The sequence below is a fragment of the Oncorhynchus nerka genome, linkage group LG21 (genome assembly GCF_034236695.1).
Source record: "Oncorhynchus nerka isolate Pitt River linkage group LG21, Oner_Uvic_2.0, whole genome shotgun sequence".
Taxonomy (NCBI): Eukaryota; Metazoa; Chordata; class Actinopteri; order Salmoniformes; family Salmonidae; genus Oncorhynchus; species Oncorhynchus nerka.
In genome coordinates, this window is record NC_088416.1 from 30,619,124 (window position 1) to 30,641,368 (window position 22,245).

Sequence of the window (22,245 nt, forward strand, 5' to 3'; positions counted from 1 at the left end):
TTAGCTATCAGGGGCAATTAGAATGTCTCCCCACGTTTTTCTCAACTAAAGGACAACAAGAAAATCAGTTTACAAGCATTTCGATACACCTGCAATAACATCTGCTAAATATGTGTATGTGACCAATAACATTTGCTTTAATGCCATACATTTTTAAATCATATTAGTACAAAAAAAACATTGAAGATATCTAATATGGAAGCGCATCAGAATTGATTAACATTTGTTATATTTCAGGCATTATAATGACATTTTTGTTGACCATAAAGAGATACTGAGTTACAGAAATGATTGTCAGACGTTCCGTATAGGTAATCATCACAGTATTATCATAACATGTCATGAAAAAGTCAGGAAACATTCACCAGTTTGATTAGAAATGAACACTGAAAATAACTGAAAACTAAAGGGTTTAAATTTAAACCCCCCCAAAAATGTCATTTGAATTATTTACAGTTTCAACAATTATGGCCTCTCAAAATGTATGATAATATGTAAGATTCAATGAGGTGACAATTAGATAGACAAATATACAAACATTCAAACACTGGAACCATCATGACTTTTACAACCTTTGTTGATCTAAGCATTGCAAGCAAGAGGTGTACAATAGCATCATACTGAAATGTGACACATTGCCTAAACACATTCCTGCACATCCTACAGTACCTCTTCATTCTCGCAGGAGCTTCATGTTAAGACCATGGCTATGTCTTAGTGATACTCTTACACAATAGACAAACACAATATTTACAATGAAAGTGTCAACATTATCTAGTTATTCCAATAAAAATATAGAAAATAACCTTATAAATTGACCTACAAGATCCAATGATCTTAGAACATACACATTACATGTGTTGTATAATATCAACTTTAGAGTGTTTCCGTTGGTCATGTATTTCTCAAACAGCTGCCTTCCGATTGAAGGGATATTGTGAGAATGAGCTTGTGACATCCAAAAGGATTATGAAATCCTTATCAGGGATACCTTTGACTTTTCTTCACCAAAGCCTTTGAGCTTAAATGTTGCTTTGTCTGTTATCTCATAGTTATGAGAGTAGCCTACACCCTGGCTTTTTACATTCCACTGACAAGAAGATGGAGTCCATGTAGAAGCCTTGGCCAAACATCCCAACTGTTTTTCAGCTTCAATGGACCTTTAAGCCTCAGTTCATAGCCTGTTACATAGCTTAGCCTTAATTCAGAATGCAAAGTGGATGGGCGTACCTATGGGTCTTCTGTGTGCAGGGATCTCGTTCTTGTACTCATTGGTATAGATAACTCCCTTCCCAATGTCATCGATCTTACTTGAGCTCATCGGACTGTAATCCATGGAGACGCCTGAGTCGGCCACTGCTATGTAGGTGTACCCAGGGCCCTTGGGCGGCCAGGTGTGGTTTGGGTACTCAAAACTGGACTGGGACGAGAGGTGGCCCAATCCTGAGCTCTGTTGGAAGGAGCCCAAGTCTGATCGAGATTCAGAGGATGTCCTTCCAGAGGCAAAGAGAACCTGCAGGGGCAAGGTTTCTTCCAATATGTCGTCCAGAGGCTCCTCCCCACTGTGGTTCTGAGCATTGAGGGTGACATAGGCATCATGGGACTCCAGTAGAGAAGACTGGGTCCAGGGTGCAGGGTGCTGATGAATAGCCCGGAGCTGGTCCATCGGCCAGTGCTCCTGGGGGGTTTCTCTCCACCCCTCCAATGCAGAATCCACCCTCTTTAGCTTCTCGTCTTCATCCTCCTCACCAAGTGCCTCTGAGGCCTTGGGTGGCAAAGCGGAGCTGGGTAAGACGGGACCAAGGCTAACCTCTGAGAGCACCTCTAGTGGTGCAGGGAATTCCTCGGAGTAGAAGTAGGTTGGCCTCAACCATAAGCCTCCAGTGCTGTGGCCCAACCACTCCTATTGACAAACCAAATGAGAGAGGTTCAGGAGTCTGCACTAATATTGAGTCAAGATGAACAGACTACGATACACACAAAATATATAGATAAACACTGCACAGGGTACTTCATACCGAGTTTCATATTCCAAGGATGCGAAGACTAATACTGGATTTATTTGTCTCACCTGAAAGTCACCGCCATAAACCTTAAAGAGGCCTTGGAACTTGCTTTCAGGGGTGGGAATGATTGGCCAGATCTTCTTCAACAGGAACCTGAGGACAGTATTGTACAGCCTTATTCCATAAATACACCACTGAGGATGTCTCTACAAAGGAGATCACTAAAGAGTGTAGTTACAGTGGTAGACCAAAAACTTTGGAAAGTTGTTGTTTATGGTAACTGACCTGCGATGAGACATGAGCACAAGGAGAGACAGCAGGGTGAGGACGAGAGAGATGATGAGACTCAGGGACACGATGAGAGGGTCCAAGTCTGCAAATAAGATATCACAGCAACAAGGTTACACCAGGGATGAAATCCAAGGGAGGGATCCCTCACAAATAGAAGAAAGATGTTGAGCTCACGAGACAAGCACATTCTTTTTGTGAATGTTGCTGCAGGAGAAAGAAGCTTACCACCAGGCATTGTTTCCATCAGTACCGGGTCAGTCCAGGTGCTCCAGTAGCCGCTGTAGCTGATGCCGTCCAGTTTGACACGAATGCGCACCTTGTACTTAGTGCCTGACTGCAGACCACGCAAGATGAGCTCAGAGCTGGCTTGCACCTCCTCCACCTGAAGACGAGATGATAATGCATTGTCATTGACACATCTCTGCCGAAGGCCAAGAAAGGAACAGCACCATTATTCACAAGAACTTTTCTCTTGTCTGGTAAAAAAAACTTCTACCTCTGATATGAGTGTGTGTTGTTCATACCTTTCCAATGTGGCTCCCTGCCATGGCGTAGCTGACCTCGTACATCATGCTGTCACCCATGTACTTGAGAGAGGGAGGCAGCCAGCTGGCCTTCAGCTGCCCCTGCGTCCCTGTACTCGTCAATGTCAGATTGGCAGGCGGGTCTAACAGGACTGACACACAGACATGAGAAGAAAATGTCATTCCTAAATCCTGAGAAAAAACAAATGGAATAGTTCCCAAAAGTCACCCACAACCAAAACTCTATAACTCACAGACAAGTTCAATGAAGAGACTGCGGTTGTGGATCAGCAGGTCGTCCCGAAACACCCGGATGTCAAGGGGCACAAATAATTGAGTCTGGGACAACCTGCAAAAATACAGCCTCTTGCCACCTGCTGCTGGTAGGGCAGTTACGGAACACTCACTGCTGTTCTCATTCCTGCAGAGGAGAGACATTTGGATTGTTTACACTTTGTATAAAGTTTCTAAGCTAAATGGAAAATTGAGGTGATCATTCTTCAAAACACATCTTCATAGCAGGTAGCAACCTTCTACCAAGACAAGGTGGGAGAATATGGTACACGTAGCAGCAATTATTAACGGAGCGCTTTGCCTGATCATGACTTACTGGTATGTATATATGAATGAGTATTGGTCAGCAGAGCCAGCCCTTTCCTCATCCTCCTCCCAGAAGCAGGTGAGGTCAGACATCCCTTCAGCAAAGCACTTTGGATTCTCTGGCTCAGCGTGGAGCAGCAGAGCCACTGTGTGGACAAGGGAGGGAAGTCGTAGTCCACAAGGAAAATGTGTGTTGGGGCATTATTGGTATTGACAATTTAGTAAACACAGGTGAAGACTTAAAGTCTCCAAACAGCTCCAGAGGAATGACTATTGCTGATTAGTGATTATTATAACTATTTTTAACAGCTATTAAATTCACCAAATTCACCAAAACCTTTGACAATTGATAACCTGTCTCTATCTTAACCCAAATCTAAAACATCAAACATATTTTGTGGAAATACAAAATATAACATGATTGAAAATACGCGTTGTAATTGTAAACACTTGTGTTACAGAAGGTGACGAAAACAAGTAGGCTATTTGGGAAAATGTGTCCTACCTTTAGTTTCCAAAGCTTGTGCACCATGCACGATGGACGCTTTCTGAGCGCAAAATAATACACAAAATACCAACAGCTTATTCAGGTTATCATTTGTCATCTTTTTGTCTCCTCTGAGAACAAAGCGGCCTACGCGTTCTGTTGTACTGCATAACTGGTAGGCAACCAGCTCCAAACGTCTGTTTTCTCCATCTCGCTTCGTGACAGTCTGTCTCCGAGATACTATGGATAGTGCAACACAGTTGTGCGTGCATCACAGGAGATAAGGTGTGAGCGAGTGTCCAAGCCAAGCTGTTTACTTTTTACTCAAACCCAACTGTAGAGGTGGAGCATACAAAATATTTTCACTCATGTCTGTGGGCGGGACTAGAGTAAGGTTACAACATGCTTCCATTGGAACAATATGTCCCCCCAAACCACAGGGAACCTTGAAGAAAGCTGAGGGCCACAACACAACTCTAAGTGACAACTGCATTTAGTTGTAGTGGGCTATTTTTTCGACATGCATAATTGAAGTTCCTTATTGTGAGGAACAAAGGAGGCACGTGGCAGACATACGCAGGTAATAGGGTAGGCCTAATAACTGAAAACCCACATGGAGCCAGTGAACTCACAACTCAGCGTAAACGGTCTCTTATCTCTGACCTACACCCATGTTTTTGAGCTCGACCTGCGTTATCTGTATTGCAAGGGGTAGTGTCCCGTGATAAGCATGGGGGCGTTTAGGCTCATCCCAACCCTACATCATTTGAATGTCATTTAGCCTGGCCTACATCACTTGACTTTAGTGGGCTCAGGCTGAGGATTTCTCATTTGGCACTAAGGAAGATCACTGATAGGCACCAGTATATGATGGAAGACTACAGTATGATGTAAAAATATAAAAAGGTTACAAAACATTGCAAGAAGATTAACTGCAAAGGACACAAAGGCTGTGGTTAACTGGTAGGTGACAGGAAAGGGCACCAGGAAACCTCTTATTGTTGAGGAGGACCACAGCAGTGTGGTTTTCTGTGTCGTTAGATAACAAAAACACCACAACCCCCCCTTATCCAAATGGGAAGGGAGGTAGGACGTAAGGCCATAAATTATTAATGATATCACCATAAAGACTAACCTAACCACATAGAACATGGGTCTCAAGGCTTTGTCCGCTTGACTGCATAGATGTTGTGCTTTCACAAGTTCTAATCATCTAAACGATTTAGCATCAGGATGGCACAATAAAACAACAACTCAAGATTTTATATTTTGTAATGAAGTCTTTATTTTCATAAACACATGCAATGTATATGCCTTTTCTAATAAGATTTTCCATCAGACAGAGAGCCTTAAAAATTGGAACAAAACAAATATACATTGACACAACAGTATAGTTCCCCCTTAATAGTATAACAAACCTCCTATATAACCTATGGAATGCCATACTACACAAAAACTAACCAATTCCACAGAAAGAAATTAAAAGGATAAAATGATTAACTTACAACTTCAGATGAACATAATTATCAAAAGATATGTTATGGGTCCTTTTAATCAACTGACATTGAAGTATTTAGATAAACTGGGTATCAGTGCATCAGCATGTGATTTAGAGAAGTCCTCCTCAGTACTTTCAGTAAAACCTCACCACTTTCAATCCAGTTACCTTCAGCAGCAGAAAGAAAAACTATTTAAATACACTGACAAACATCACCCAGAAAGCTTTACAACTTGGGCATAATGCAGATGTAATGTGGGTATAGTGTTTTTACACAGCTATAAAAAGGTTAACAGTTAAGTCTCCAGTCAAATATTTCACACCACAACGAGACCACTTGCTCGTGGTAGGAGATGAACAGGGGAGACCACTTGCTTGTGGTAGGAGATGAACAGAGGAGATCACTTGATACAAATCAGCCAGCTAATATCAAACAACGAGTCAGTATCAGCTGTGCTTCCAGGTGGATAGGTGTGATAAGCAATTGGAGAGAGTAGGCGCTCATGAATACTTTTGGCGGGCTTTGACCCAACCCCTCAGCTTTAGCAGTGCTTTGGCGTAAAAACATAAGGCTGCTATCCCGCCGAGACCGTGCCTGTCCCTAACTGATGGCCAGTGAACAGTGTGGGGCTAGTGATAGGGAAATGGCAGTCACTGTGAGTAACAGAGGACCAGTGAACAGTGTGGGGCTAGTGATAGGGAAATGTCAGTGTCTGTGAGTAACAGAGGACCAGTGAACAGTGTGGGGCTAGTGATAGGGAAATGTCAGTGTCTGTGAGTAACAGAGGACCAGTGAACAGTGTGGGGCTAGTGATAGGGAAATGGCAGTGTCTGTGAGTAACAGAGGACCAGTGAACAGTGTGGGGCTAGTGATGGGGAAATGTCAGTGTCTGTGAGTAACAGAGGACCAGTGAACAGTGTGGGGCTAGTGATAGGGAAATGGCAGTGTCTGTGAGTAACAGAGGACCAGTGAACAGTGTGGGGCTAGTGATAGGGAAATGGCAGTGTCTGTGAGTAACAGAGGACCAGTGAACAGTGTGGGGCTAGTGATAGGGAAATGGCAGTGTCTGTGAGTAACAGAGGACCAGTGAACAGTGTGGGGCTAGTGATAGGAAAATGGCAGTGTCTGTGAGTAACAGAGGACCAGTGAACAGTGTGGGGCTAGTGATAGGGAAATGGCAGTGTCTGTGAGTAACAGAGGACCAGTGAACAGTGTGGGGCTAGTGATAGGGAAATGGCAGTGTCTGTGAGTAACAGAGGACCAGTGAACAGTGTGGGGCTAGTGATAGGGAAATGGCAGTGTCTGTGAGTAACAGAGGACCAGTGAACAGTGTAGGGCTAGTGATAGGGAAATGGCAGTGTCTGTGAGTAACAGGACCAGTGAACAGTGTGGGGCTAGTGATAGGGAAATGGCAGTGTCTGTGAGTAACAGAGGGCCGGAGAACAGGGAGATGCATGTCTCTCCAGTCCAGTTAGAGAGATGCATATTTTTTCTACTGAAGCCATCCAAGCAGTACAATGGAATGTACTGTACATGCTTTAGGTGCACCATTTGTCTTTCTGTTTAAGCATATGATTTGGAAAATGAATTAACATGGGTGTCATGCTTGGCCAATCACCACGCTTTAATTAGGCTACTTCATAGACAGTAACTTAGATGTAAGAACAGTACAGTAACATCATGCAAGTAATGCAGGCAGTTTACACTGGCACATCCAGATTACAGGACACTGTTGAAGCCTTGTGCAATCAGGTTGGAAATTGTAAGAACAATGAGTAGGAAGGGGAGGCACAGAGGGGTGAGTGAGGACATGCCAGAGCAGATCACATGACGCGTGTCAGTGTCACTAGTGTTATACGACTTCCTCCCAGACAAATATCCTGGAGCACAACATTGCTTTAACATTGAGATTGTTTGGAACATACTTTTTCACCTTCTCTTTCCTATAAGCAGTAGTGGTTAAGAAAGTCTCAAGAATAGTAGTGCACAATTATTCTGAGGACATGGCAAAATAGCATCTTCAGTGTCACAGAGTAAAGCATGGAGGTCAGGGAATGAGGAAGCAAAAGGCCAAAGCAGCAGAATAACTCAGTTTTGTGATTGTCTGGATGATGTCATCTTCATTAATAAGTTACATTTAGATTTTGATCAAGGATATGACAAAAAACGTTTTTTGTTAAATGTTTTTATCAGGTTTTGGGGTGCTGTTTTCTGTCCGGTTTTGGTTTCAGAGAAGTTAAGTCCAATGAATACATTCAAAGCAGAGCACCTAGCCAGGGGGCATCCAAAACAAAAGCACCTTCTGCTCTGTTTGAGTCTTGAACTATTATATTTTCATTAATTAAACTCTGAACACAACAATGACCTAAAATAATGACTACTGGAAACTATTTCATTATGACAAATCTTCTTCAGATTGGCACTTTTTTAAGCTGATTTGAACTACCTTTGCTTTAAAAATAAAGCCATTAAAAAGGTTTCGCACAATAAATACAGTACTTACATTTCTTTTGTGCCAGAAGAGCAGAGGGGATGCCATGTGGTAGAGGCTGGGGGGGGGGGGGGGCACAGTACACAGCCTTTTCAGGGAATACAGAAACTAGAACAGGGGATATGTGGGATAACACTGGATGGACTGAGGGGAGGGGACCGATGGTTATCTCAGCTAGCTGCTTTATGGTTTTCACTGTAGTGGCTGTGTTAGGGGGTGTAGTTTGTGAGGTGTACTCTCTATACTTCAGGCACAGTGACGGGGTTTGGTGTGGGGCTGTGAGGAGAAATGAGGTGGGATTTAGCAGCCACAGCCCCCATGGTTCTCTGGAGGAGAGTCCTGTAGACTGGTGCTCCTGTGATTGGACAACATGTTGGCATCTCCGCCCATGCTCTCGTTCATCTTCTCACAGATGACGTCTACCAGCCGCTCAAACACCTGCTTCACGTTGATGTTGTCCTTGGCGCTGGCCTCGAAGAACTGGTACCCTGTCAGACAGACACGGGGAAATTGAGTAGAGTAATTACTTACTGTGGAGAGATTTCAAGAAAAGCAGATGAGATATTTAGGCTTAATGGTTCGGTGTCCCCTGCTATATCTGTGTGTAAGTGTGTTCTCATGAGGTCAGTATGCTGTGGTAGTGTGACCTCTTGGTGTATAGTCTTTGCGAAGACTGCATGCTGTCGTGGATACTACTCACCAAGATCTTTGGCCAGTCTCTGACTATCCTCTGTGGGGACGAGCCTGTCATCCTCCAGTTCACACTTGTTTCCCACCAGGATCACCTGTGCGTTGTCCCAAGAGTATGTCTTAATCTGAGTTGCCCTGTATGACCGAGGTGAGAGTAGACGAATGCACAGTCTGAGAAGGCAGCAGGGTCAATATGGAAATGATGGAACCTTCCACCTTTCACTCACCAGTCCTGCACAGCGTTGAAGGAGTCCTGGTTGGTGATGTCATACATGAGCAGGAAGCCCATGGCTCCTCTGTAGTAGGCTGTGGTGATGGTACGGTAGCGCTCCTGTCCCGCTGTGTCCTGTGGGGAACATGATGTATGGTCATTCTTTACAGGTTGGGTTTGGGAACATGTTAAATTGTGTGGTATTTTGTGAGACCAGAAGGGGGCAACATTGACTAAGACCAACAGACTTGAGATGCTAGAGGTGAATGTGTGTGTGTGTATTAGAGGTCAACCAACTATGATTTTTCAACGCTGATAACGATTATTGGAAGACCAAAAAAAAGCAGATACCGATTAATCGGCCGATTTTCTTTTAAAATATTTTTTGCACATTTCTTTTACATTTATTTGTAATAATGACAATTACAACAATACTGAATGAACACTTATTTAAACTTAATATAACACATCAATAAAATCAATTTAGCGTCAAATAAATAATGAAACATGTTCAATTTGGTTTAAATAATGCAAAAACAAAGTGTTGGAGAAGAAAGTAAAAGTGCAATATGTGCCATGTAAGAAAGCTAACATTTACATTTACATTTAAGTCATTTAGCAGACGCTCTTATCCAGAGCGACTTACAAATTGGTGCTTTCACCTTATGACATCCAGTGGAACAGCCACTTTACAATAGTGCATCTAGGTCTTTTAAGGGGGGGGTGAGAAGGATTACTTTATCCTATCCTAGGTATTCCTTAAAGAGGTGGGGTTTCAGGTGTCTCCGGAAGGTGGTGATTGACTCCGCTGTCCTGGCGTGAGGGAGTTTGTTCCACCATTGGGGGCCAGAGCAGCGAACAGTTTTGACTGGGCTGAGCGGGAACTGTACTTCCTCAGCGGTAGGGAGGCGAGCAGGCCAGAGGTGGATGAACGCAGTGCCCTTGTTTGGGTGTAGGGCCTGATCAGAGCCTGGAGGTACTGAGGTGCCGTTCCCCTCACAGCTCCGTAGGCAAGCACCATGGTCTTGTAGCGGATGCGAGCTTCAACTGGAAGCCAGTGGAGAGAGCGGAGGAGCGGGGTGACGTGGAGAGAACTTGGGAAGGTTGAACACCAGACGGGCTGCGGCGTTCTGGATGAGTTGTAGGGTTTAATGGCACAGGCAGGGAGCCCAGCCAACAGCGAGTTGCAGTAATCCAGACGGGAGATGACAAGTGCCTGGATTAGGACCTGCGCCGCTTCCTGTGTGAGGCAGGGTCGTACTCTGCGGATGTTGTAGAGCATGAACCCACAGGAACGGGCCACCACCTTGATGTTATTTGAGAACGACAGGGTGTTGTCCAGGATCATGCCAAGGTTCTTAGCGCTCTGGGAGGAGGACACAATGGAGTTGTCAACCGTGATGGCGAGATCATGGAACGGGCAGTCCTTCCCGGGAGGAAGAGCAGCTCCGTCTTGCCGAGGTTCAGCTTGAGGTGATGATCCGTCATCCACACTGATATGTCTGCCAGACATGCAGAGATGCGATTACCTGGTCGTCAGAAGGGGAAAGGAGAAGATTAATTGTGTGTCGTCTGAATAGCAATGATAGGAGAGACCATGTGAGGTTATGACAGAGCCAAATGACTTGGTGTATAGCGAGAATAGGGAGAGGGCCTAGAACAGAGCCCTGGGGGACACCAGTGGTGAGAGCACGTGGTGAGGAGACGGATTCTCGCCACGCCACCTGGTAGGAGCGACCTGTCAGGTAGGACGCAATCCAAGCGTGGGCCGCGCCGGAGATGCCCAACTCGGAGAGGGTGGAGAGGAGGATCTGATGGTTCACAGTATCGAAGGCAGCCGATAGGTCTAGAAGGATGAGAGCAGAGGAGAGAGAGTTAGCTTTAGCAGTGCGGAGCGCCTCCGTGATACAGAGAAGAGCAGTCTCAGTTGAATGACTAGTCTTGAAACCTGACTGATTTGGATCAAGGTCATTCTGAGAGAGATAGCGGGAGAGCTGGCCAAGGACGGCACGTTCAAGAGTTTTGGAGAGAAAAGAAAGAAGGGATACTGGTCTGTAGTTGTTGACATCGGAGGGATCGAGTGTAGGTTTTTTCAGAAGGGGTGCAACTCTCGCTCTCTTGAAGACGGGAGGGACGTAGCCAGCGGTCAGGGATGAGTTGATGAGCGAGGTGAGGTAAGGGAGAAGGTCACCGGAGATGGTCTGGAGAAGAGAGGAGGGGATAGGGTCAAGCGGGCAGGTTGTTGGGCGGCCGGCCGTCACAAGACGCGAGATGTCATCTGGAGAGAGAGGGGAGAAAGAGGTCAGAGCACAGGGTAGGGCAGTGTGAGCAGAACCAGCGGTGTCGCTTTGACTTAGCAAACGAGGATCGGATGTCGTCGACCTTCTTTTCAAAATGGTTGACGAAGTCATCTGCAGAGAGGGAGGAGGGGGAGGGGGAGGAGGATTCAAGAGGGAGGAGAAGGTGGCAAAGAGCTTCCTAGGGTTAGAGGCAGATGCTTGGAATTTAGAGTGGTAGAAAGTGGCTTTAGCAGCAGAGACAGAGGAGGAAAATGTAGAGAGGAGGAGTGAAAGGATGCCAGGTCCGCAGGGAGGTAGTTTTCCTCCATTTCCGCTCGGCTGCCCGGAGCCCTGTTCTGTGAGCTCGCAATGAGTCGTCGAGCCACGGAGCGGGAGGGGAGGACCGAGCCGGCCTGGAGGATAGGGGACATAGAGAGTCAAAGGATGCAGAAAGGGAGGAGAGGAGGGTTGAGGAGGCAGAATCAGGAGATAGGTTGGAGAAGGTTTGAGCAGAGGGAAGAGATGATAGGATGGAAGAGGAGAGAGTAGCGGGGAGAGAGAGCGAAGGTTGGGACGGCGCGATACCATCCGAGTAGGGGCAGTGGGGAAGTGTTGGATGAGAGCGAGAGGGAAAAGGATACAAGGTAGTGGTCGGAGACTTGGAGGGGAGTTGCAATGAGGTTAGTGGAGGAACAGCATCTAGTAAAGATGAGGTCGAGCGTATTGCCTGCCTTGTGAGTAGGGGGAAGGTGAGAGGGTGAGGTCAAAAGAGGAGAGGAGTGGAAAGAAGGAGGCAGAGAGGAATGAGTCAAAGGTAGACGTGGGGAGGTTAAAGTCGCCCAGAACTGTGAGAGGTGAGCTGTCCTCAGGAAAGGAGCTTATCAAGGCATCAAGCTCATTGATGCACTCTCCGAGGGAACCTGGAGGGCGATAAATGATAAGGATGTTAAGCTTGAAAGGGCTGGTAACTGTGACAGCATGGAATTCAAAGGAGGCGATAGACAGATGGGTAAGGGAGAAAGAGAGAATGACCACTTGGGAGAGATGAGGATCCCGGTGCCACCACCCCGCTGACCAGAAGCTCTCGGGTGTGCGAGAACACGTGGGCAGACGAAGAGAGAGCAGTAGGAGTAGCAGTGTTGTCTGTGGTGATCCATGTTTCCGTCAGTGCCAAGAAGTCGAGGACTGAGGGAGGCATAGGCTGAGATGAACTCTGCCTTGTTGGCCGCAGATCGGCAGTTCCAGAGGCTACCGGAGACCTGAACTCCACGTGGGTCGTGCGCGCTGGGACCACCAGATTAGGTGGCCGCGCCATGCGGTGTGGGAGCGTTTGTATGGTCTGTGCAGAGAGGAGAGAACAGGGATAGACAGACACATAGTTGACAGGCTAGAGAAGAGGCTACGCTAATGCAGAGGAGATTGGAATGACAAGTGGACTACACGTCTCGAATGTTCAGAAAGTTAAGCTTACGTAGCAAGAATCTAATTGACTAAAATGATTAAAATGATACAGTACTGCTGAGGTAGGCTAGCTGCGTTGTTGACACTACCCTAATCAAGTCGTTCCGTTGAGTGTGAAGTTTCTACAATGCTGCTTTTCGGGGGCTAGCTAGCAGTGTTGGTTACGTTACGTTGCGTTAGGAGAACGACAATAGCTGGCTAGCTAACCTAGAAAATCGCTCTAGACTACACAATTATCTTTGAAACAAATACGGCTATGTAACTAGCTATGTAGCTAGCTACGATCAAACAAATCACACCGTTGGGACTGTAATGAAATGAAATTGTGATACTACCTGTGGAGCGAAGCGGAATGCGACCGGAATGCGAAAGTTCTATTCAGTAGACGTTGGCTGGCTATTGGCTAGCTAGGAGTGTCTCCTACGTTAAGGACGACAAAATAGCTGGCTAGCTAACCTCGGTAAATTAAGATAATCACTCTAAGACTACACACTCTAACTACACAATTATCTTGGATACGAAGACAGCAAAGACAACTATGTAGCTAGCTAATACTACACTAACGTTTAAGTTCCTTGCTCAGAACATGAGAACATGTTAAAAGGATATATATACTTGTGTGTATTGATTTTAAGAAAGGCATTGATGTTTATGGTTAGGTACACGTTGGAGCAACGACAGTCCTTTTTCGTGAATGCGCACCGCATCGATTATATACAACGCAGGACACGCTAGATAAACTAGTAATATCATCAACCATGTGTAGTTATAACTAGTGATTATGATTGATTGATTGATTGTTTTTTATAAGACAAGTTTAATGCTAGCTAGCAACTTACCTTGGCTTCTTACTGCATTTGCGTAACAGGCAGTCTCCTTGTGAGGCAGGTGGTTAGAGCGTTGGACTAGTTAACTGTAAGGTGGCAAGATTGAATCCCTGAGCAGACAAGGTAAAAATCTGTCGTTCTGCCCCTGAACAAGGCAGTCAACCCACCGTTCCTAGGCCGTCATTGAAAATAAGAATGTGTTCTTAACTGACCTGCCTAATTAAATAAAGGTGCAAAAACATTTTTTTTTGGGGGGGGGGCAGAATTGGCATCCAAAAATACCAATTTCCGATTGTTATGAAAAGTTGAAATCGGCCCGAATTAATCGGACATTTTGATTAATCGGTCGACCTCTAGTGTGTATACGCTTGTAAATATTCAGGTCTAGAAAAGACTACAATTAATATGTTTTTGTTAACATACAAAATAGATATTTGACATAAATAAACATATTTCTGTGATAGGACAAAGCACTATCAGCCGAAACCTTCCCACCCAAAGCCACTGTTAACTTCAGACTATTAGAAATTAAAGTGTCAGATACATGATTAAACAGAGTAACACCTACATTTGCCATGTCCGTCAACAGAACTTCTTGTCGAACAACAAACCCTGGCCCACTAACAAAAACCCAGTAAGAACAAAAAGAACACGGAGAGCGTCAGATGTCGATAACAGCTCTCTGGTGCCGCAGAGCTGTAGAGACCTGTTTATCGGAAACATCTTTCAATTAAGTAGAGGTTGAGTGTGATGTCAGAGTGGCTTCCCTGGAAAAGGTTAACATGAAAAATAAATAGTCAAGCAGGTGAGGAGATTAAATTGGCACGGCAACGATCCTTGGCCGTCGCTTGGTAACCTGGCTTGGGTCCCTCATTTGCATTGGAGGACTTTACATCACTGAATAGTGGGGGGGTGTTTATGAATGTTTCATTAGGGCTAATAGTGTGCAGGGTAGTCAGCCAGAACGAACTACCACCGATTTAGAGATTGCAAAAAATAGAGCTATTCTTAACTTAGAGCAGGTGCCGGGCTAGAGAGACAAGTGCTCTGTAAGTGTGTGAGTCGGTGTATCCGCAGCGGTGTACTTCTGTTAAATGACCTTACCCAGAAGGAGAGTCTGCGTCATTTTTGTTTAATTTATGAATGAAGGATACCAGATGCATATCTTACCTGATATGAGCAGACATGATCAAATATTTGGCAGGGTAATGGATCTTACAGTAGCACTAACCAAATACACTGTCTCCATAACTATCTATACAACAAGTAAAGAAAATACTGTCCAAAAGCATATGCATGAGGACAATGAGTGTAAAATGGTTGGGGGTCAGAGCCATTGATGTCACTAGGACCCTTCTCAGCATGCGTCACCTGGTCCTGCCGCCCACACAAAGCAGGGACACTCTAAGCCCTGGGCTTTGTGGTTCCGACACCAGGTGTGTCATTGTGCAGTTAACATATTGCCATGTGGTGTATCCTCCTAGAATAAACAGTATGGTTCAGGTTGAGAAAGTAGAACCATAATGGTACTATAGAAGGCTTCAAATTAAACTCATTTTTAAAACCATGATAAAAAAATCATTTCAAGCCCTTCTCATGCCACAGACGCGGAGGAAAGCTTGCAGCAGTGTGGACAGGGCACCACCTGTACACCCTCCATAGAGAGGCGAGGCTCAGAGGGTTCGAGTGAAAACAGGACACTGCGGATTAAACGCCCCTGGCCATTCCACATAGGGTTGTTCATTAACTGTACACTTGCTCTCGAAGCCAGGGCTCATTTATTGGACATGGTTGCTACTTCCACACCTCCAATGTATGAGGCAAACTGAGGAGGGTTTTATTCTTCTCTGATTTGAAACTCATCAGATGGCATTCAGTGATCCCAGCCACCACTGACAACATTAAGCCAAATCATGTGTCCTAGGTGGAAACAGGGTCAGTGCGTCAGTCAGCTTGGTTTTGGTGTGTACATTGGTGTGGACACGGTTGCTGCTGATTCATCTTGATTGAATAGAATACCATATAGGGTGTTTGTCTTGTTTAAACAGCATTCACTGTACGTGGAAATAGTTTGTCTTGAAACACTTTCAGACGTCAGGGGACTAGGCTACATTGTAATAAATTCTACACTTCTGGTAGCCCTGTAATTCAAGTATTTCCACAGAACATTATATTTATTTCCAATCGGTTCTTTTGACCAATCAGTTCAGCTCTGAAAAAGATCTGATGTGGTTGGTCAAAAGACCAATAAGTGGAAAATGGATCAGAATTGGTCTGCCTGTCCAAACACAGCCTTAGTCTCTAGAGCATGTGGTACAAGCAGCAACAACACACTGCAGTAGCTTGAGATGAGAAACCAAGTTTTCTGCAAAACATACAAGAGAGACGGAGGGTAAAATCATTGGTGGAAAAATGACTAAATTGTCATACTTGAGTAAAGGTAAAAAATGACATGCTATAAACCTAATTCCTTATATTAAGCAAACCCGATGGCGTGACTTACAGAAAGCCAGGGGCACACACCAACACTCAGACATATTTTAAAAATGCAGTATTTGTGTTTAGTGAGTTCACCAGAGGCATTATATTGATAGGTGTGTGAATTGGACCATATTGAGGTCCTTACTGAGCATTCGAAATGTAATGTATACTTTTGGGTGTCAAGGAAAGTGTATGGGAGTAAAAAAGTACATATTTTCTTTGGAATAAAATGGAGTAAAATTTGTCAAAAATGTATTGTAAAGTATTTTTACACCACTGTGTAAAATGCAAGGGCCTTGCAGATGAAGGTTTGTGATTGACCCACTATAGAATTATCAGCCACCTGTCAGAAAAACTCAATTCAATAGTGAAGGATTTGGTCTATGGATTTATATTCTGGTTTAATACAGAGGACAACTTTCCTCTTGATGGGATGTGTATGAGAGTCCACTATGATGGCAAAAATGTGGCACAAAGGTGGCAATCATGTTGTAGAGACCATAGCTGGCATGTGGGACAAAATGCATAAGGCTAACTCACCCATATCTGTAGCTTTATCCTTTTCTCATTGCGGAAGACGGTCTTGACCTTGAAGTCTATGCCCACAGTGGAGACAAAGGCTGGGGTGAAGGAGTCATCAGCATAGCGGAACAGGAAGCTGGTCTTCCCCACACTGCTGTTGCCAATGATCAGCAGCTTGAACATGTAGTCAAAGTTCTGGTCAGCCGCATCCTTCTGGGCAGGCTGCTGCTGAAGGCGAGAGTCATTCACTGACGCCATCTAGAAGGGAAGGCAGAGGTGTGAGAGGTGATACTACAGCTCAGGGTGAATTAAACACCAAATCATCAGGTTAGGGGCTCGTAAGTAAGCATTTCACTAAGGTCTACACCTGTTGTAGTCGGCGCATGTGACTAATAACATTTGATATGAGTCTTTGAATTTCATACCAATACAACTCAAAAGTTGGTAGGTAAAATCAACAGGCCAGGCCCAGTCCCCTAAATTGTTATGATCCAGTATGTTGCGGGGAGTTTTCAAAACCTGCTCATCATAGCTATTATGACTCAGTCACTAGCAGGCTGCAGCATCTGCCACTGGGTATCAAATTGCACACTATAAAGACCTTTTAGTGTCTGTCACTTGTTCCTAAAAGTGGGTGTAATGACTGCAAGGAATGGGTGTGAAAGGAGAGTCCATGGCCTCCCCCCTCATCCTCAGCTGGACAATCAGGGCTGCACACTACAGCTTCCTTCTGATGAGGACTGTCTCCTTGAAAACCGGTCAAGAACATAGCTGCCAGGCCCATTAGTGGGCCAGGCCAGCTAGCTCAGCATGGCCATCTTAAGAAGTAGTGATATTTAACATCAAAGGGGAATGTAGAAGACGGTCCACAGTAGAGGTCGACCGATTATGATTTTTCAACGCCGATACCGATTATTGGAGGACCAAAAAAAGCCGGTGCCGATTATTGAAGGACCAAAAAAGCCGATACCGATTAAATCGCCCAATTTTTATTTATATATATTTGTAATAATGACAAATTACAACAATACTGAATGAACAATGAACACTTTAACTTAATACATCAATAAAATCTATTTAGTCTCAAATAAATAATGAAACATGTTAAATTTGGTTTAAATAATGCAAAAACAAAGAAAGTAAAGGTGCAATATGTGCCATGTAAAAAAAGCTAACGTGTAAGTTCCTTGCTCAGAACATGAGAACATGTTAAAAGGAACCACCAGCTTTCATATTCAATATTCCCAGGTAAGAAGTTTTAGGCTGTAGTTATAATAGGACTATTTCTCTCTATACCATTTATATTTCATATACCTTTGACTATTGGATGTTCTAATAAGTACTTTAGTATTGCCAGCCTAATCTCGGGAGTTGATAGGCTTGAAGTCATAAACAGCGCAACGCTTGAAGCACAGCGAAGAGCTGCTGGCAAACGCAGTAAAGTGCTGTTTGAATGAATGCTTACGAGCCTGCTGCTGCCTACCACCGCTCAGTCAGACTGCTCCATCAAATCATAGACTTAATTATAATAACACACAGAAATACGAGCCTTAGGTCATTAATATGGTCAGATCCAGAAACTATAATTTCGAAAACAAAACATTTATTCTTTCAGTGAAATAGGGAACTGTTCCGTATTTTATCTAATGGGTTGCATCCATAAGTCTAAATATTGCTGTTACATTGCACAACCTTCAATGTTATGTCATAATTACGTACAATTCTGGCAAATTAGTTTGCAACGAGCCAGGCAGCCCAAACTGTTGCATATACCCTGACTCTGCATGCAATGAACGCAAGTGACACAATTTCTCTAGTTTAATATTGCCTGCTAACATGAATTTCTTTGAACTAAATATGCAGGTTTAAAATAATATATATTTCTGTGTATTGATTTTAAGAAAGGCATTGATGTTTATGGTTAGGTACATTCGTGCAACGATTGTGCTTTTTTCGCAAATGCGCTTTTGTTAAATCTTCCCCTGTTTGGCGAAGTTGGCTGTATTTGTTAGGAAGAAATGGTCTTCACACAATTCGCAACGAGCCAGGCGGACTAAACTGCTGCATATACCCCGACTCTGTTGCACAGAATGCAAGAGAAGTGACACAATTTCCCTAGTTAAAAGAAATTCATGTTAGCAGGCAATATTAACTAAATATGCAGGTTTAAAAATATATACTTGTGTATTGATTTTAAGAAAGGTGTTTATGGTTAGGTACACATTGGTGCAATGACAGTGCTTTTTTTGCGAATGCGCTTGTTAAATCACCCATTTGGCAAAGTAGGCTGGGATTCAATGATAAATTAACAGGCACCGCATTGATTTATATGCAACACAGGACAAGCTAGATAAACTAGTAATATCATCAACCATGTGTAGTTCACTAGTGATTATGTTAAGATTTATTGGTTTTTATAAGATACGTTTAATGCTAGCTAGCACCTTACCTTGGCTCCTTGCTGCACTCGCATAACAGGTAGTCAGCCTGCCACGCAGTCTCCTCGTGGAGTGCAATGTAATCGGCCATGATCGGTGTCCAAAAATGGCGATTACCGTTTTGTTATGAAAACTTGAAATCGGCCCTAATTAAATTGGTCATTCCTATTAATCGGTCGACCTCTAATCCACAGACACTATTGTGGGGCAAAGAAAATCTCTTGTTGAAGCTGTATCTCTATGATTCCATATTTGTGCCCACTGAGATTATAGGGGTGTGAGAAGTGAGTCCACTGCCCCTTACTTGAAACATGGGGGATGATCTGTGCGGTAAATGTTAAATAAGGCAAATGTATGATGTAAAGGCCAAAATGATTCTGTGCAAAATCAGGTCTGTACTATAATCCCCTATCACATGGCACCAATCAAACTTTCATCTGACCATTGCTTTGTGGGTCTAAAGTCATTGGATCATTGGTCCCACACTGTGTGTACAAAGAATATGCGGGAAACCCATTGGATCAAATGTTGTTTTCCTCTCAGAACGTAAGCCTGCTAAATCCTGGTCACATCATGCACATTTACACTGTGGCTCAAGAAGTCTTGAGGCAAAATAATATTTTGGGAAACTGTTTTTCTACCCTAAATCTGTGACAACTGTTGTGCTGCTGAGGCAATGAGTAGCCTACAATATCCAATATCACTCAATTCAATATCCCATTGTACAATAATAATATTATATAAGCCATCCCAATGCTGCAATCATACTGTCCAAATTATACTAAGATATTAGAGACCAAAGTTACTGGATGATGAAGTGTTGAGAAACACATGGCCAAAACTGTTTGTGGACAAGTAGCATTAGATCACTTTGACCAGGGGGTGATGAATTTAATACTGGCATGCCACCATCTGCCACAATAATCGGGTACATCTCTGACGGGACAGATTTGACATCACTGTCATCACAGAACAGGCCTCACTTAGTAGAGTTGAAATGGGAGTCATTTTTTATGCACTGGAGAAGCATTCGTTCTGTAAAACAAATAAAAGAGGCCATTATGGTGAAAAGGCCTATTGTGGTCTCTCAGCTGGCACTGTTTGCAGAGTAAGGTCCCTGGCTGTTATAGGAAATTAGCTCTTGATTGGTTGGCAGCTGTCTGTTCCCTATTAAAGAATGGTCGTAAACACAGGTGAAAAATTTTGTGGTTTCAGTATACCTGGACAAGCTCAAATTAATAGCACAAAAAGTAGGCCTATACTTGTCAACTCACTCTCTACCCATCATATTGAAAGTTGTCAAGTGTCCATTCTACATCTCTATAAGCCCTTGATCATGACTCTCAGTTTCATTACATTACACATAAAATCATTGGACAAAGGCATCTTCTGTATGGGGGAGTTTTGTTAAGAGCCCCGATGCTCAATCTGAACATTAACAAGCGTCTGTTTTGGAAGCATACAGGAACTTATCTTTCATATCAGTGAGAAATCATTTAAAAAGGTTGAATTGATACACCTTGATAGGGTTGGTCAGTAGAGGACGACTCCTAATAATGGCTGGAAAGGAGTGAACGGCATCAAACCTATGTGTTTTTTGGTCAGTGGAGGACGACCACCTGTGCTAATTAGCCATGGAGCGTGTTCTGAACACCTGTATGTAAGCGTAACTCGGGAGGTGTAGTTTTGTCAGATGGAGGCACCCATAGCTGTATAGATATGTGCTTTTTTTTTTTAAATTTGACGGATTATTTCTTGCTAATGCAAAGGCCACAGCAAACGACGATTTGACGTTTCAAAACGTTGAAACAGCGTCGGGATTTAAGTTCACATGAGAGTCGTGAATGGCTGAAAACTGTAGGGATAAGGTAAATGCCGCCTAGAGTTTGACAGCTATATCTCTATATGATATAGAACTGCCAAAGTAGACCCTATACAGAGAATGGGGGTGAAGAAAATCCATAGCTGACAATTTGTCCTTTCGGTTCTTCAAATCGCACCAGGTGCTCGAGCCTCGATGATTAATTGGCGATGTCTCGAAAACCTGTTGTCGCATTATAGAAACATGTAAAACTAAGTCCAGTGTATATTAAATTGAGTTAAGTAAACGAGAATATAATGCCCAGCAAATTATTTTCGTTTGGACATGAAGGAAGCTGGACAAAGGTGCAGAAAATATTGACCAAACTTTTTCCAGCCACTTACCTACTAATCTATGGAAACGGAATTTCTTTGACTTTAATCTTCAATGTTATTTCCTTTCAAGTGAAGAGTGAAAGTTCCCTAGGTTCTTCAACAACCTGAATTCTCTTTCCGCCCACCGCTTTCTGCCTCACCGTTTTCCTCTGAGCGTTTGTGGAATAGAACAGGCAGCTCCCGGATCTCGTTTGTGTACAAAGGAGCACCCTTCGAGAGCGCAGCAGTCAGTGTTGTGATCACCTCACACGACAGTATTCACACAGCTATAATCTCTCTCACACACTTCCAGAGAGCAAATTTACTGTACTTTATGATCCTTTACTCAGCTCTAGCCTGTTTCGAAATAAGAGATTTCACAAATCAAGGCAGCATTTACAGTATGTTTGATTGATGTTTATGTGTATTAAATTGTTGAATAATATAGAGAATATTCTGAGCTGGGTCAGTCTTCTGATCTGAACTTCAGAGATGCTCTGCAGTCTGCCAACCTCATAATTTATTAAGTATAACTCAAAATATGATAATGCAGATCATTAGAAATAAACTAATGAGATATTTTTTTATTTTACCTTTTATTTTACTAGGCAAGTCAGTTAAGAACAAATTCTTATTTTCAATGACGACCTAGGAACAGTGGGTTAACTACCTGTTCAGGGGCAGAACGACAGATTTGTATCTTGTCAGCTCGGGGATTCGAACTTGCAACCTTTCGGTTACTAGTCCAACGCTCTAACCACTAGGCTACCCCAAAATCACTTGGCTTAGATCCTAAAATGTTGTGTAAGTTAATATTTTCATGCAGATATGGGAGGCAAACTTTGGAAAAGCATCCACCAGTTAATAAATCAGAATTATTTCCATGAGTGAATATGTGCACATCCTTGACACTTCCTGGTGGGGCCCCCTTTAGGTGCACTTTTTGTTTTTGATTCAAATAATCAAAGCCACCAACATCCTGTGGTTAGTGATAGGGAAAAACAAAACATGCACCCAGGACCGAGTTTTGGAAATCCTGTTTTAGACACTTGCTCATAGTCACTACTTAGGAATTCCAGAAATCAGCAGTGTGTGAAATGTTTTTTTCTACTACTGCACATGAAGGGTACTTTGTTTTCTAGTTCACACGGCTTACTTCCAGCAACACCATACCACCAGTTTGTGGCTCATTGACCTGCTGTGGTATCTGGGTAATGTAACATGGGGAGTGAATGAGTTTGGTTGTAGTGTACCTGTATATCT

The 22,245-nt window shown here is 43.6% G+C and overlaps 2 protein-coding genes across 2 annotated transcripts; both read right to left on the reverse strand.

Annotated features, from left to right (window-relative positions):
• Positions 1-113: 113 nt before the first annotated feature.
• Positions 114-4,225, reverse strand: epor (erythropoietin receptor). Its single transcript, XM_029636319.2, has 8 exons — positions 3,927-4,225; positions 3,432-3,567; positions 3,076-3,242; positions 2,822-2,973; positions 2,523-2,679; positions 2,292-2,379; positions 2,072-2,159; positions 114-1,903 (listed from the first exon to the last, which is right to left on the reverse strand). The coding sequence occupies exons 1-8, from the start codon at positions 4,024-4,026 to the stop codon at positions 1,205-1,207; spliced, it is 1,587 nt and encodes a 528-aa protein (XP_029492179.1). The 5' UTR covers positions 4,027-4,225; the 3' UTR covers positions 114-1,204.
• A 943-nt stretch (positions 4,226-5,168) lies between these two features.
• Positions 5,169-21,251, reverse strand: LOC115110560 (ras-related protein Rab-3D-like). The gene is made up of 5 exons (XM_029636320.2): positions 21,013-21,251; positions 16,388-16,627; positions 8,816-8,934; positions 8,599-8,723; positions 5,169-8,386 (listed from the first exon to the last, which is right to left on the reverse strand). Exons 2-5 carry the CDS (start codon positions 16,625-16,627, stop codon positions 8,199-8,201), a joined length of 672 nt encoding a protein of 223 aa, XP_029492180.1. The 5' UTR covers positions 21,013-21,251; the 3' UTR covers positions 5,169-8,198.
• Between the last annotated feature and the right edge of the window lie 994 nt (positions 21,252-22,245).